The sequence below is a fragment of the Mytilus trossulus genome, unplaced genomic scaffold, assembly GCF_036588685.1.
Source record: "Mytilus trossulus isolate FHL-02 unplaced genomic scaffold, PNRI_Mtr1.1.1.hap1 h1tg000138l__unscaffolded, whole genome shotgun sequence".
Classification (NCBI taxonomy): domain Eukaryota; kingdom Metazoa; phylum Mollusca; class Bivalvia; order Mytilida; family Mytilidae; genus Mytilus; species Mytilus trossulus.
Window position 1 is genome coordinate 1,765,964 of NW_026963302.1, and position 17,311 is coordinate 1,783,274.

Consider the following 17,311-nt stretch of genomic DNA (forward strand, 5'->3'; position numbering starts at 1 on the left):
GTTAGTTTATAACAGATAATGTTGTTGGTATTTCTTCACATCTTTTGACATATTGTTGACATGTGTTTGTTTTTTGTGTGTCTTTTTAATTTTTTGTTATCATCTAAGATCTACAACTTTTATTGAGGATATTATTTTCTGTAGTGCACTAGTCCATGGTGTGTCAAAAACTAACTTATAATGTTTATATGAAGAGTGTCTCTTGTCCAATTCAAATTTTCCAGTCAAGCTAAGCCTTTTGATTTCTTTGCTGGGAAAATATTTCTTTACAGGCATCTTGTTTATCAATCAGCTGTTTCTCCAGAAATTTCCCGCCATACAGTCTATTCCAAGAAACTAAAAAATTCCACTCAAAATAACTAAACGTAGGCTATATTTATAATTGGTGTATCAAAACTTGAACAAATAAATGGATTTATCTCTTTTGAACACTTTTTGAAGTTAAATTTTGATCTTTTTATAAGTTTTATCATTCGTGAGATATATTAAAAATAGACTATAACTATGCGCAGTTCTCTAGACTATTCAGTTCAGACCGAGAAAACCCAATAGCTTCCATTCAAGTCTTAGTTGCGTTTTAAATTACACAGATTTATGAGTATCATTCATCATTACATTTGACATTGAATTATTCGTTTTGGGAAAGAAACACTGTTTTAGAAGCATTTTTTGCTTCTGTAATGGCTAATCGAACAGTTAAAGATGCACATTCCATTAAAGGAACAAACCCACAGTACCTTGTGGAGAAAATTATCCGTACTCGTATTTATGAGTGTAAATACTGGAAAGAAGAATGTTTTGCTCTTACAGGTAAACATTTAAAGAAAAAACACACATAGACTAAATACTTTTTCAATTAGAGTAGTGGACCAGTGGAATAACCTGTCAGATTTAACGGTGACAGCAAAGACTCTAAAATAATTTTAAGTCCGCACTAAATGGCGAAAACTGGAACCCTTATAAATTCATATGTTCGTGTTAATAAGTGTTCAGCTGCGCACACCCAAATAAGTGGTTTTTTTACTATAAGTTTAATATATATTATATATATATATATATTAATTATGAGAAGAGAAATGCATATACGACAATCCATGATGAGGGGTCAGTAGAAGCCTTTGGCTTATTTAACGACCCGAAGATAAAGGTATAAGGTATAAATTCAACTTCTTAATCACTTTACAATATTATATGTAAAAAATTAAGAAGTATTGTGTAACACTGTCACTCTCTTATTTATTAGATTAAACCAACAGAAGGTTGAACCGTTTGATGTTATCAAGAAATTTTTGTCCTGTAATGATAATTGTTGACATTCATAGTGGTACCATGAATTGCAAGATTTACATGCCTTGTACTGCGTTCTTGGTGCAATTCTGTCTAATATTTGGTCTCTTAATCTCATCATCTGTTGAATTTAGAATATTTTCAGTCACATTTATAAAGATAAAAAAAGTAAATAAATATTAGGCAGGTTCTACCCACATGACCCCGTAGGTCTTTTAAAAGATAAAAACAAAAATCAGGGTGTGTGGTGGTGTAAAGACTTCTGGGTAGAATCTGCCTAATTATCAATTTTTTTTTTTTTATCTTTATAAATGTAAAACATTTATGTATTTGTGTAACATATGTCCAGGCTGATATTCTTGTGATAATCTCAACAATGACACAGCTTATTTACTTTTCAAATGCTTTTTAAAATGTTGTTGGATATCTTTCATTTGTCTATTTATGATTAATAATATATTATTATTTTTAAAGCGGAGTTAATGGTGGACAAAGCTATGGATTTAAAATTTGTAGGAGGTGTTTTTGGAGGAAACATCAAACCAACACCATTTCTATGTTTAATTCTAAAGATGTTACAGATACAGCCAGAGAAAGATATTGTGGTAGAATTCATCAGAAATGAAACTTTCAAGTATGTTCATATTACATTTTTGCCTTAATATTTTTACATGTACTTTGCAAGGAACACAATTTGTTTATTCAATATTGTTTTATCAGTTTATGGGAAAGGGGAATTGTTGGCCAAGTGGTCTTAAAAGTTCATATACACTCAATACAGTGATCACTGGTATAAATAATGAGCATGTGGGTTTTGTGTTTACTTCTTATATATAGAAAAAGAAAATATATATACAAGATACATGTAAATTTTAAAGGCAATTTAAAATTCAGAGAGAAAACAGAAGAATAGTATTTTTTACTTTGGAAATTAGTATGACGTTCATTATACCTGAACTAGTATATATTTGTTTAGGGGCCAGCTGAAAGACGCCTCAGGGTTCAGGAATTTCTCTCTACATTGAAGACCTGTTAGTGACCTTCTGCTGTTGTTATTTCTATGGTCGGGTTGTTGTTCCTTTGACACATTCCCCATTTCCATTCTCAATTTTATTGTCTGATGCACAGAGCTTGTTATAATTACAATATATATATATATTTTTACAGATATGTCAGAGCATTAGGTGCCCTTTACATGAGATTAACTGGGACAGCTTTAGATTGTTACAAATACTTGGAACCTTTATATTATGACTACAGAAAAATAAAGAGACAGAATAGATCAGGAGGTATGACATACATTAATTGGCACCAGATCAGGAAAAAACATATGTTTTAGTGTTGAAATATTTTTTATAGACATGATTTATACCTATTACCCAGACAAAAATGGTAAAAAAAAACTAATAAAATAAGCAAATTAGATTTAAAGGCAATACTCTTACATATCTATTCAACTCCAACAAATTATAGTTACTACTGGTACAAATGGACACTGTATAACAAATGAATGTTGTGTGTGCCCAATGGGTTGTCATGATCAGCATCAATAAAAGATGATTGACACTAATTTACAAAAATTCCTCATTGTTTTTGTAGAGCCTGCAACTTTTGTTGCAGAAAGCTCGACATAGGGATAGTGATCCTACAGCGGCGGTGTTAGCTAACTTCTTAAAAGCTTATATTTTAGAAGGTGGAAGACCTGGATGCTTCATACTTTGTATATAGATGCCTCATGTTACGAAGTTTCCGTCAGTCATATGTCAAATGTCCTTGACCTCATTTTCATGGTTCAGTGACCACTTGAAAAAAAAGTTCAGATTTTTTGTAATGTTGAATTCTCTCTTATTATAACTAATAGGATAATTATATTTGGTATGTGCGTACCTTGCAAGGTCCTCATGCCCCTCAGACAGTTTTCACTTGACCATGACCTCATTTTATGGATCAGTGAACAAGGTTAAGTTTTGGTGGTCAAGTCCATATCTCAGGTACTATAAGCTATAGGGCTAGTATATTTGGTGTATGGAAGGACTGTAAGGTGTACATGTCCAACTGGCAGGTGTCATCTGACCTTGACCTCATTTTCATGGTTCAGTGTTTATAGTTAAGTTTTTGTGTTTTGGTCTGTTTTTCTCATACTTTATGCAATAGATCTACTATATTTGTTGTATGGAATGATTGTAAGGTGTACATGTCAAGCGGGCAGATGTCATCTGACCTTGACCTCGTTTTCATGGTTGAGTGGTCAAAGTTTAAGTTTTTGAATTTTGGTCTTTTTATCTAATACTATATGCTATAGGTCAACAATATTTGGTGTATAGAAATATTTTATGATCTATACGTCAGTCGCGCAGGTTTTATTTGACCTCGACCTCATTTTCAAGGTTCATTGCTCATTGTTAAGTTTTTGTGGTTAGGTCTATTTTTCTTAAACTATAAGTAATAGGTCAACTATATTTGTTGTATGGAAGCATTGTTAGCTGTACATGCTGCCTGGCATGGTTCATCTGACCTTGAGCTCATTTCCATGGTTCATTGGTCTTTGTTTAGTTATCTTGGTTAATGTTAAGTTTATGTGACAGTTTTTAATAAAGCTTTATAATTAGGACTATCAACATAATATCAATGATTAGTAAAAAAGGCGAGACATTTCAGCGTGTGCACTCTTGTTTTTATTAAAACATGAGCAAGATTGATGTTGTTCAATGGTTGAACCTATGGTCATATATAAATCAATTGTTGAACAATCCCTAATGGATGAATTGTATCACCCTAAATATGCATGAAATATTTGCAACTAGATGTTGAGCAAATATTAATAAATCTGTAAGTCAAATATTTTTGAATTAAATACATGTGTCACTATTGTGAAAAATATCTATCACATTATGTATTTTGTAACTTTCAGAATTTGAGCTTGTTCACATGGATGAATTTATAGATGAATTGTTACATGAAGAAAGAGTTTGTGATATTATTCTTCCAAGAATACAGGTACATTTGTATTTTATTGTGTATTTTTGTATAAGTTTCAAATATAAATCTTTGCAATGAAGAAGAAAACATACTTTCCTTTTTTAATCAGATTCATATAAATAACTGTTCCTTACAGACCATACCATTTATGTGACCCACAACATAGTGAAAGTGAGCATGGATTGACAATGGATTTTTACTAAATTTTCAGCAGAATGTTTTTGTAGATTGACCATAGATGAAGAATTTTCAGGTTATATACAAACAGCAGATCAGCAATATATTGTTTCTTTACAATTTCGTTATATCTATTTTTGTAAAATACTTTTCCAGCAATTTTATGAGTTTTAAAGATATCAGAATATTCTTTAGTTTTTACAACAAAATGTTATGTTTTCATATTTCTCATTCGTTATCTAGATGTTTTAAATCAATTAAACTTGTAAATACTGTAACTGATGTGATTCTCTTTTTTCAGAAAAGAATGATATTGGAAGAGAACAATCAGATAGAGGCTCGAGTGAGTGCTGTTGAAGAAGACTTAGAAGAAATGGAAACATCTGATGAAGAAGAATCCATGGTATTAAATTTCATATATCAAAATCAGCAATTCATTCACGCATGAGGGCATGGGAGGAACTTTATAAGAGACACACCACCTTAAAAATTACATTTGACTTACAATTATCCAAATTTTAAAGAAAATGCAACCAGTCTTAGTTAATTAGTTTGTGTGCCTCCCATCCACCCACAAAACAAATTTGGGAACAGCCCAGCAATATTTTTCAGACCTTCATTCATTATGGAACTTCACTGCATATAATGATTTTGGGAATTAATCTCTATGTGGTTTTTTTTCGTCATTTTTCTGTAATCAAATTATAGTATTTATTATTCTGCCTTTTTTCAACGTTTATTATATTTTTTGTGTAAACTACAATTTGAGCAATTTTGTCTTATTTTAGCATTGTATAAGGTCAAATTATGTTTTCTTTCAACTATGATTAATTATAATCTTACATGTTTATATATTGAAATGTTTGTTATTGTATTTTCAGGAAGACAAAGATCAATCAGCAGACAAAAGAAAAAACTATAAAGATTTAGACAGACCTGATAGAGGGGCATCACCAAAATATCGACGAAGTCCATCTCCTTCCAGGTAATTGCTTGTCTAAAGCAGAGTGAAAGTTTTCATAATCCTGTCAGTTTTTTAGATTTTGAAAATAGTACTGAACTTCTTATTTTCTGCAATTTGCACCTTGTTAAAAAATTATCACTCATCTCAAATTATCATGTGAAGAGTAGATATATGGCTAATTTTGTCAAAAGAGGCTGTCAAAGCACACGAAAAACATGTGTGTATATAATTTGTTGATACAGCTAACCCTAGTCTTGAATTTGTTCTCCATTTCTTGATAAAAGACACATGTAGAGGTCATCAACCAATGAAAAGGTCCATGGTGAACAGACCAAAGGGGTTCCATAAGAAATTTTATTGAAAATTTAAACAAACATTAAATGCTTAAGTGAAGATTTAAAAGGTTGTATTCCATATTACACAATAAACAGTTGCATTTTAAAATATAATGCTAATCATTGCTCTAGAAACTCAACTGTGTTTATTTTAACAGGGAAAGAAACAGAAAACGATCTAGATCAAGAGACAGAGAAAAGAGAGGTATGTTTTATATGCGTTTTGTTTTATATTTTACATCAATACAAAACACATAAGTCAAAAACTGAATTCACATCACTTTGATACCCAGTTGAACAAAGCAAAAATTTTGGAATTAAGAGCACATGCTTGCCAGCTGCACATAACATAAGCCATCATCAACAATACAAGATCTACAAAAATTAGAATATAACTGAAAATAATGGAACTCTTACGTTAAATGACTATATTAAGCACTGTTTTATCTTTACACAGACTGTTCATTATATTATAATTATTTGGCTCAAATGTTTCTGAATCATATCACAAAATAAATTATCCATTCAGTCACAGCACACCTTTGCATGTTTTATCAAAGAAAAGTGCTACAGCCTAACTTATAGCAATATAATAAAATGTTTGAATTAAATTTCATAATACACCTTGTCACTATTTGTTAGCCATTACTGGACTATGCAAAGGTTCCAGTAAAATTAGAAAATATCAGATACCACAATGGAAAGGTGATTGTTGTATGACATTAAAAGTTCAACTGGTGAAGATTCTCAGGTCAAGTGGAACAGATTTCCAAATAGCTATAAGGTGTATTCTATTAGAAGATATAAATATAAATGATATTTCTTTTATAACTCCTTACTTATAGTCCGAGATTACTCTGTCGTCCGACGGCTGTTTTGCCAGACAAGCTGCGGCCGTCGGACGTCAGAGTAATCTCGGACTACTTACTTATTGAATTTCTTTTGTAGAACAAAGACACAGAGATGATGATGAAAGGTAATATATTTTGAAAATCGTATAACTCATTAATGACTTTTTCACTTAAATTTATTCAGTGGAAGTCTAAATTTCCAGCCCTAACTCCTGGTTTGCAGAACTAACCTTAAGTAATTGTTTTCATATTGAATTGGCCCTTTTCATGAATATGCATGAACCATTTGTTACTGGACATAAATTAAACAACAATCAATCAAGTTGATATATAAAACTATTATAAAATCTAAGACAACCATTCTCTCAAAACCACAATTTAGCAATCTAATATTTTACAGTATTTTTGTGTGTTTAAAATGTTATTTTTAAATTTTATTATAGGAGAAAGAAAAGGAAACACAGACATGAACATAAAGAAAAAGATAAAAGTCGAGACAGTGATCGACACAGAAGACATCATGGTAATGACAGACATCATCATAAACGCAATCTTGGTCCATCAAAGGACGAAATTAACATTGAAGAAGCAAATGAACTTAGAGCAAAACTAGGACTTGCTCCTCTTAAACCCTAGTTTTTAAACTTGTATTGTATATGTATTATTTGTAATAAAATAAATGAATGATTTTATTCATTGATTCATTTTACTTTTAAAAAATAAAATACCAGAAATATATATATGTTCCGGACCATATGAGTATTTGGACCATACGCGTATGGTCATGACCATATGGGTATATACTCAAATGGTCCGACCATACGCATATGGCATACGCGTATGGTCGGGGTAATTAACACTCTGTTACAGTTTACTTTTAATACTTCTAAACTCTTCATATGGTATGACCGTTCATCAAAAAGACGCTATCATAAAGGTAATTTTATTATTAAATTATAATAAAAAGATAAGCTAAATAAAAATAAGAAGTTTCACCTAGTTAATTGTACTTACTTGTCCAAACTATAATAAATACATTTTATACTTATGGTCATTAACGATGGTCAACACCGATTTGTTATTACGAGTCACGGAATGGCAACATTTCGACTTAAAAAAATAAATTCCAAAAATTTCTTAAAGAATTGAACAACATTACACAATTAAGAAGTTATTGGAAAGTAACATAGTTTATTTAAGTGGTTTGTGAATATAATGTATTGCAGTACTAGTCATGTTACGATATTTGAGATCTAGGGCTTCTTTAAAAAAAAACGTAGACATCGAAATGGCCCAAGACCTCGATGTCACTGTACGCAACGCAGAGCTACAAAAAGGCTAGCTTTTCACTCGCAAACAAAAGGTGTAAATGAAAAGGATCGTGCACAACCAAGACTTGCAAATGTAAAAAAACTATGATACCGTATGGAAATAAATTAATGACATCCAAGCCTACATGTAAGAATATAATTTACGCTAAAAACTAACTATGTCATCAATATTTAATTTTTACGTAGTATTTGTATTATATAAATATACATTGTCATTTAATCATCATTTTTTTTAGATAAATTTTTTTTTATAATGTAATTTAAAAAAATATATACCTATATGGTCCAAATACTCATATGGTCCGGCCCGTTAATAACCAAACGAGTATTATATTCATATGGTCCGACCATATGAGTATACACATATGGTCATGACCATACGCGTATGGTCCAAATACTCATATGGTCCGGAACATATACATAAATGATATTTTTGGTATCTACTGTTACAACATTTATAAATTTCATATAATTTGAGGGGGGGAACAAACTAAGGTTATTGTGATAACCCAAACTTTGGCTAATTTTTGCTGTATCTAGGGGATAATACAAGTGAAATTCCTCAAGTTTGAGCTGGATCTGTAATATGGTATCCTTAATAATGATTTCAAATGATTGGTAGAGATGTAGTTAGGTTATTGCTTGGAAAACAAAGTCATTTGCAATTTTCCACTTTTGAAATGGGTATTACTGTACGAGAACAATGGTGAAATTTGTCAAATTCTAATAGGATCTGTGTTTTTTTCCCCTGAACAACATTTAAAAATTTCAAATGATTGGTTAAGCCTGCTCGAAAGAAAAACAAAATATTTACAATTGTCCTACTCAAGAGGCATAACTCTGGAAGGACAAAGTGAAATTGGTAAAATATAACTGGAACTATGTTCAATGGTTCCTAACAATATTTCAAATAATTTGCTGGAAAGTTACTCAAGTTAGCATTACTAATGCGAGTATGTTCATTAGTAAAACTATATAATAGTCAATATGGGCATACAAAATTGTGTATAAAGACAACAACAGGTGTCAACAACACATCACATGGTCCAGATAGCAAGACCTGTTTCAGCAACAAATGGAAGTCTTTTGTTATGTTTTCATGTCGTTTTTAATTTATGGAGATAGCAGATCTTTGTTTCTCTATTAAAAGAATTAAGAACTTTTTTTACACTATGGCCAGTAAAGAGATTGAGTTTTTTTATAGACATCTTGTCTATTGTTGAATAGCATATGCTGAAATTAAGGAGTCCTTATTTTGTCCCTTTAAATTTCTGTCTCATTGATCTGATTCCAAAATCATCTGTATTACTATCTGTTTCATTTGACTGGAAATATCATACATCTTTGAATAAAGGTGTAAAAAAACCAATTCAAATGTTTCATTCTTTTTTATTTAAAATGAATTTCACAACATTAAATCAACAATATCTACCTATCTGGTAAAATATAAATATTACATTCATTTCCATCAAAATTAGTACATAATCTTCTGAACACATCCTTAATTTATTTTTGAGACATTGTGATCTAATCTTTCACTCTGAACAAACATTTTGTAGTAAAATAGCACTTTCAGCAAACAATAAAATAGCACTTTCCTGCATACAATCTTATTTAAGTACAAAAAATGGCTGCAGTGCAATTCAATATGCAATGCACTATTCATTTTCTACTAAGTAGCAAAAAACCATGATAGAAAAAAGCATGATTTATTTACAGTATGGTCATTTTGGTATTTGCAGGGGTTTGTGATGCTTAATCTTTAGTTTTATGTTGTTGTTTTTTTTGGACAATTTTGTCTGTTCTGCTGTTTTCTTTAAGCCATGGTGTCCATAATTCTTAGAATTGATGTGTTAGATGCCCTCTTTTTATCTTTGTTTATATATTCAATTTCCCCAAATTAAAAAAATCATTGGATTTGTATCATGGAATCAATTAATAAATTCATGAAATTACCAATAGAAAAACACGAAATGCTCTATAAGTCTGGCCTTATATTAAAAAATCACTAATGCCAACAACTTATAGAATATTAGTCATTGTGAATTTGGGAAATGCTACATATACATAATGCTTTCAAAATAACAAATGCAATTTTTGTGTGACAAATATCCCTTTACAATAGAAAAAAAAGAAAGAATTTTGAGTTTACAGAAACTACCTAAGACAGCTTCATTTTATTGGCTATCTGAACTGAAAATATCGCAGTATATCCAACTCGTACAAAACATTTCTTTAATCTAAATGAAGAGATATCAAAATTAAATTAATCATAGCAACATTTGACATGCTTGGAAAAAGCAAAATCAAAAACAAAAGTTTGCAATGCCTAATTTTCACACCCTGTATTGACTTGCAAAATGCCTTTATTCACAGTTGGTGTAAAAGTAATAGGGCAAAATCTACTTGCTGACTTTTAAAGTCTTTAATGTCAACTGTCTAGATATTTTGTGTTTACAAACAGTTATTTATTATTTACCAAATTTGCAGAATTCTCAAAAGAACAAGATCATATATTTGTTTTCCAAGAAATACTTGTAAACAAATAAAACATAACAAAAAATTTACCAACAAAACAAAAAATAATATAATTAACATAATTAACAAACTCTATGTTTTGTAAATACCTTGTCAGATCGCAAACTGGAGCAATTAATCTCAATCTTATTGTAAGTCATATGCATTTTGCTAGATAAAATTTCACTGTAATTATTATGCTTAGAAATAAATATTTAAGAAAAGGTGAGTGAAATAAACTTAAATAGACATTTAAATGAATTGCATTGTGTAGTTCTAATGATTCAATGCCACTTTTGTTTCCCCCTCTTTTTTTAAATGGAGTAAGAGAAGTGAGGAAATGAACTTAAACACTAGCTGAACTATGAAGTGGGGTTTAAAATGCATACTTATTACTACACAACAGGACAAAAGATAGTGATTTGACATGACAATTTTTTTCACTTTTTTCTTGGTGCATTTTTGTTGTCCTTAAATTTGATCTTCCTTTAGGATCAATGTTACCGAAGGGATTTTTCATCATTCCATTTTAGTCACAAAGTTAGTGAAAACAAATACCACTAAAATATTTTCATGTTTACATTTATATTATTTTTAAAACAAACATCAAATCACACAACATTAATTCCAGTGTTCTCCCCAGATATTTCATTTAGCATCCTGGTAAACAGGTGAAATTGAAATACCATCTTGTTTCTAAAAATTATAGCATCATATCCATAACATAATCTCTAAGAAAACCACTTCAGATAGCATCACTTTTAAAATTATAGCATCACATTACCATGATACTAAAAGACCCTGGGGAGAACATTGAATTCTATTTGTCCTTTTTCAATTCTGTATATCGCTTTTACATACAAGGAATCTTGCTTGGTTGGTAAACAGATCAATAATTCCTTTATATATGAAATGAAGTTAAATTTAAAATGCAACTACTTTAATTGAAAAATCCTTCTTCCTTTTGAACTGAAGATAGAACAATTTCATACCTCCTTCTTGCTAGTACATGTACAAGTTATGAAATAAAGTAAGATACTTTTAAATAAAATACTTGATGAACAGAAGATTATACATTCTGTTATGAAAGGCTGATCGTTTATTTTTTGGGTGATATATGCAAACTTAACAATATACATAAAATAAATCAACAATCAGATACATTAAAAAATCCAAACATTACTATGTATACATTTTATATGTATGAAGACCTGGAATGCAGTGAAAAATCAGAACTGTCAAGTAAAGCAAATAATAGACACTCAAAACTATACAATTTGATGAAGTTTGTGTATGATATGTATATCTAGCTGTAAAAAAGGACGAGAAAAAAATATTAATAACTGACCTAATGTAGCTGCACAGTGTTGAATAAAACCAGATGACTAGTGGTAAAATATAATTAATAAATTACCATACCTTTCCAAAAATTATACATAAACATAAAGAACTATACCAAAGTAACTGAAATGTTGTGAAATTTAGTTTAGCATTACACTTAGTGCCTAAAAGTCTAAAGGGATGAAGAATCATTAATAAATCACCATAGGTTTTTGTAAATTTAACAGCAGTTACTCTAGCATGAAATAAAGGTCAAAGTGACCAAAATAGTTTTGAACACCATTGACTGTAGCAGAAGTTTATAGTGGTGAAAGATCAATGAAATATTATCATGCTTTATTTTTTTAAATTGAGCTTTTAATGCAAACTTAACCAAAGTCATATAAGCATTGTAACCAGTGGCAGTGACACAACAGTTGCAAAAAAAAAAGTATTTGAATAAAAAACTAGAGGCTCTAAAGAGCCTGTGTCGCTCACCTTGGTCTATGTGCATATTAAACAAAGGACACAAATGGATTCATGACAAAATTGTATTTTGGTGATGGTGATGTGTTTGAAGTTCTTACTTTACTGAACGTTCTTGCTTCTTACAATTATATCTATAATGAACCTTGCCAATTAGCAACAGAGAAAAATAATTGGTAAAAATTGACATAAATTTACCGAATTAATGAAAATTGTTAAAAATTGACTATAAAGGGCAATTACTCCTTAAGGGGTCAATTGACCATTTAGGTCATATTGACTTATTTGTAGATCTTACTTTGCTGAACATTATTGCTGTTTACAGTTTATCTCTATCTATAATAGTATTCAAGATAATAACCAAAAACGGCAAAATTTCTTTAAAAATTACCAATTGGAGGGCAGCAAGCCAACAACCGATTGTCCAATTCATCTGAAAATTTCAGGGCAGATAGATATTGACCTGATAAACATTTTTATCCCATGTCAAATTTCCTCAAAATGCTTTGGTTTTTGAGTTATAAGCCAAAAACTGCATTTTACCCCTATGTTCTATTTTTAGCCATGGCGGCCATCTTGGTTGGTTTGGCGGGTCACGCCTCACAATTTTTAAACTAGATACCCCAAAGATGATTGTGGCCAAGTTTGGATTAATTTGGCTCAGTAGTTTCAGAGGAGAAGATTTTTGTAAAAGATTACTTAGATTTATGAAAAATGGTTAAAAATTGACTATAAAGGGCAATAACTCCTAAAGGGGTCAACTGACCATTTCGGTCATGTTGACTTATTTGTAAATCTAACTTTGCTGAACATTATTACTGTTTACAGTTTATCTCTATCTATAATAATATTCAAGATAATAACCAAAAACAGCAAAATTTCCTCAAAATTACCAATTCAGGGGCAGCAACCCAACAACAGGTTAACCGATTCATCTGAAAATTTCAGGGCAGATAGATCTTGACCTGATAAACATTTTTATCCCATGTCAAATTTCCTCAAAATGCTTTGGTTTTTGAGTTATAAGCCAAAAACTGCATTTTACCCCTATGTTCTATTTTTAGCCGTGGCGGCCATCTTGGTTGGTTGACCGGGTCACGCCACACATTTTTTAAACTAGATACCCCAAAGATGATTGTGGCCAAGTTTGGATTAATTTGGCTCAGTAGTTTCAGAGGAGAAGATTTTTGTAAAAGATTACTTAGATTTATGAAAAATGGTTAAAAATTGACTATAAAGGGCAATAACTCCTAAAGGGGTCAACTGACCATTTCGGTCATGTTGACTTATTTGTAAATCTAACTTTGCTGAACATTATTACTGTTTACAGTTTATCTCTATCTATAATAATATTCAAGATAATAACCAAAAACAGCAAAAGTTCCTCAAAAATACCAATTCAGGGGCAGCAACCCAACAACAGGTTAACCGATTCATCTGAAAATTTCAGGGCAGATAGATCTTGACCTGATAAACATTTTTATCCCATGTCAAATTCCTCAAAATGCTTTGGTTTTTGAGTTATAAGCCAAAAACTGCATTTTACCCCTATGTTCTATTTTTAGCCGTGGCGGCCATCTTGGTTGGTTGACCGGGTCACGCCACACATTTTTTAAACTAGATACCCCAAAGATGATTGTGGCCAAGTTTGGATTAATTTGGCTCAGTAGTTTCAGAGGAGAAGATTTTTGTAAAAGATTACTTAGATTTATGAAAAATGGTTAAAAATTGACTATAAAAGGCAATAACTCCTAAAGGGGTCAACTGACCATTTCAGTCATGTTGACTTATTTGTAAATCTAACTTTGCTGAACATTATTACTGTTTACAGTTTATCTCTATCTATAATAATATTCAAGATAATAACCAAAAACAGCAAAATTTCCTCAAAATTACCAATTCAGGGGCAGCAACCCAACAACAGGTTAACCGATTCATCTGAAAATTTCAGGGCAGATAGATATTGACCTGATAAACATTTTTACCCCTGTCATATTTCCTCTAAATGCTTTGGTTTTTGAGTTATAAGCCAAAAACTGCATTTTACCCCTATGTTCTATTTTTAGCCATGGCGGCCATCTTGGTTGGTTTGGCGGGTCACGCCACACATTTTTTAAACTAGATACTTCAATGATGATTGTGGCCAAGTTTGGTTTAATTCGGCCCAGTAGTTTCAGAGGAGAAGATTTTTGTAAAAGTTAACGACGACGGACGACGACGGACGACGGACGATGGACGCAAAGTGATGGGAAAAGCTCACTTGGCCCTTCGGGCCAGGTGAGCTAAAAAATAGGTCTCTGAAAAATTTTCAGTTTTGTATTGTTGGGTTGCTGTCCAACTAATGTATAACCAAACATCTTTTATTCATGTTGAATGAAAAACTTTGCCATATCAAAATGGTCAGACAGAAGAGTGTACATTTATATGCTTTGTTTCTTGCTACAGCTGGGCCTTAAAACCTTTTGTTCAATCACAGTTTGTTTTGGCAATTAAAGTTAAGATGAAGCACCAAAAAGTTTATATATAAATAAATACAAATTCAATGGTAAAATGATATAAAATGGCAAGTTTAGCTTTAACATAAAGCTGTATTTTGTCAGGTAACAAAAGATATTTATACATACAGTGAAACCTATTTAAACTGAAAACCTGGATTACAGGTACTGTTTTACGTAAGGAACATTCACTATTTCTGATTCAATGGTCAGTTTAGACCAGTTTCAATTTTATTCAAGGTTTTGTTCAGACAGGTCTTACTATATATATTATATATATATACATAAGTACGTCTGAGTCTATGTATAATAGTTTGACTATAAATTCTACAAAACTATTCATATCACAGAATTTACTTTTTCTAGTAGCGTAATATGATAATTTCATTTTTTTCCCAATATGATTTCTGTAAGTGCATTCCTTTCAACAAAATATGACATTCCAGTTTCCATCTCCACCCTAGTATGGAATGATATTATGAATCATAATGAGTCAACATATCAACTTTTGTGAAATGATTTAATGGAGCCCTTAACTGCCTTACAACTGTATCAAACCCACATAGCACTAGAATTTTTTCTGTAAAAGAAGCAATTACAACAGTACAGAAACAGCATGGGCTCTGAATGACGTCCTTGACATGACTGATGAGATACACAATGAGATCTTATGACCTTGACATGACTGGTGAGATACACAATGAGATCAAATGACCTTGACACATTCATCACGACACTGCTGTATTATGAATCTGTGGCGGTTGTAACTTTTTCAGTTCTTGTTTTAAGTTTTGAAACATTCTGGTGAGTCGACGATTGTCATGTTTGTCAACCCAACCTTGAACTTCCTGAAATGGGAAAATAATACATTTATTGTCAGACTATTATTAAATGATTGAGCCTGTTGTCTACACTGAATTTGAGATGAGGAAAATAATCAACATTTAAGCCCAAGAATGAAAGGGAGAGAATGTTTCACATCTTCATTTAGATTCATTACATATAAAGGATGATAACCCACTAACATCAAACGTTAAAAATAAATATTTTTCATTCAGAAGGAATTTTGTGTAAGAGGTCAACAGATTTTTGTTTTTACATTATATATATATATATATATGAAAAATTCACTATTTCCAACCAAAATATTGTCTTCTGGACATTTTAAAAAGTACAGTACAATTTTTTTTTATGAACTATGAAAATGAATATCTTAATCATCTTCAATTGTTACAATCTATACATTATGTTCTTTTAATGCATGCAATTCAATTTATATCAATACCACACCTTTATCATTTTATCTTTCTTCATATAAAAATGGGCTTTGATCACTTCTGAAAACTCTGGTGGTGGGTTCTGTAAATTACCTATCATTGCATATTTTATATTGTTGTAGCAAACATCTGAAAAATAAAATAAAATATAATAGCAGTTTACCTCATGAATAAGTTAAGAGTTACAAAAGGCATAGTGTTCTGTGAACAAGAGTCCAATTGCTTTTAAAAATATCTGGCCTGTTTTACTGTTCATGATTGAATTCATGGTGGAAGTCTTAGAAAAATGTTTTACAACAAATATTGTCTTTTAAACTAGTCTTACTTTTTCTTTACTGTCCATTACTTTTCAAGAACTAAAGCTTACCTAATAATTTTGACAAAATTTTATGTCAAAGAGTCCATAAAAGGGGAATTACCCCAAACAAAAAGTTCCCAAAATCTAACTTCTCCTTATTACCTTAAAAGTTTTGTTGTCATTATTTTCAGTTTGGGGCCAGCTGAAGCCCACCTCTGGGTGCAGGATTTTCTCCCATTGGTTTTCTTTGCTTGTTTTCTGCTGTATGGTTGGGTTGTAGCCTCTTTAACACATTATCAATTTCTATTCCCTATTTTGTTATACAATAGTTCACAAGTTTTCATCTTATTTCTGATTTAAAAATTTGGAACTTATATACTGTAAATTCAGAAATTATTGCGATGTTTTTATTATTGCGAAAAATGCGACAGGGTTTTAATTGCAATAATTTAAACTCGCATTTAGAAATTTTGTATATGAATTAAACAAGATTTTTCTCAATATCGCAAAAATTAAAATCACATTTTAGTCTAAAATGACAAAATCGCAATAATAAATGCACGCAATAATTTCTGAATTTACAGTAACACATTCAAACCTTTTGTTAGACAAGTATTAACTACAAACCTTCATTATATTCATCACTGTGTTTCTGTCCTGCATCTGTGCCTATTTCTTGTTCGAAACCTGGTTCATTAAAGTAAGGATCAGGAACTAATATCAAAGACTGTATAGAAACCAGAATCTACAATGTAAATACAAAGTTTTTTTTATCAATTCCCAAAGCCTTGTGAAAAAATAAATTATTTCTCATTTATCATTGTTACATGTCCAGGAAATAATAATTTCTAATATAAATATCATTAAAGTACAGATTCCACGATATGTCTAATGAGTTTCATCCAGTTGCATTTTAAAATATTATATTTGGTCTGAGGAATTAAAAAATATTTGGTACAGCCTACATACATGTATCTATATCTTTATGTTTAAG

The 17,311-nt window shown here is 30.8% G+C and overlaps 2 protein-coding genes across 2 annotated transcripts in view; one reads left to right on the plus strand and one right to left on the minus strand.

Moving 5' to 3' along the window:
- LOC134700419 (uncharacterized) overlaps positions 1-17,311 on the minus strand; it is a 71,208-nt gene that overhangs the window by 12,819 nt on the left and 41,078 nt on the right. The window contains exons 31-33 of the mRNA XM_063561814.1: positions 16,945-17,062; positions 16,033-16,148; positions 15,475-15,590 (exon numbers count right to left, since the gene is read on the minus strand). Of these exons, the coding sequence (XP_063417884.1) occupies positions 15,475-15,590; positions 16,033-16,148; positions 16,945-17,062 (350 nt within the window). The remainder of the gene's footprint in view (positions 1-15,474; positions 15,591-16,032; positions 16,149-16,944; positions 17,063-17,311) is intronic.
- On the plus strand, positions 567-7,285 carry LOC134700354 (pre-mRNA-splicing factor 38A-like). Its single transcript, XM_063561712.1, has 9 exons — positions 567-810; positions 1,762-1,921; positions 2,455-2,576; positions 4,199-4,284; positions 4,745-4,846; positions 5,325-5,428; positions 5,901-5,947; positions 6,691-6,718; positions 7,037-7,285. Exons 1-9 carry the CDS (start codon positions 681-683, stop codon positions 7,227-7,229), a joined length of 972 nt encoding a protein of 323 aa, XP_063417782.1. The 5' UTR covers positions 567-680; the 3' UTR covers positions 7,230-7,285.

Coding starts and splice junctions, on each gene's coding strand:
- LOC134700354 (XM_063561712.1), top strand. CDS start 681: ATGGCTAATCGAACAGTTAAAGATGCACATTCCATTAAAGGAACAAAC. Junction 2,577..4,198: donor GAGACAGAATAGATCAGGAG/GTATGACATACA, acceptor TGTAACTTTCAG/AATTTGAGCTTGTTCACATG. Junction 5,429..5,900: donor CGAAGTCCATCTCCTTCCAG/GTAATTGCTTGT, acceptor TTATTTTAACAG/GGAAAGAAACAGAAAACGAT.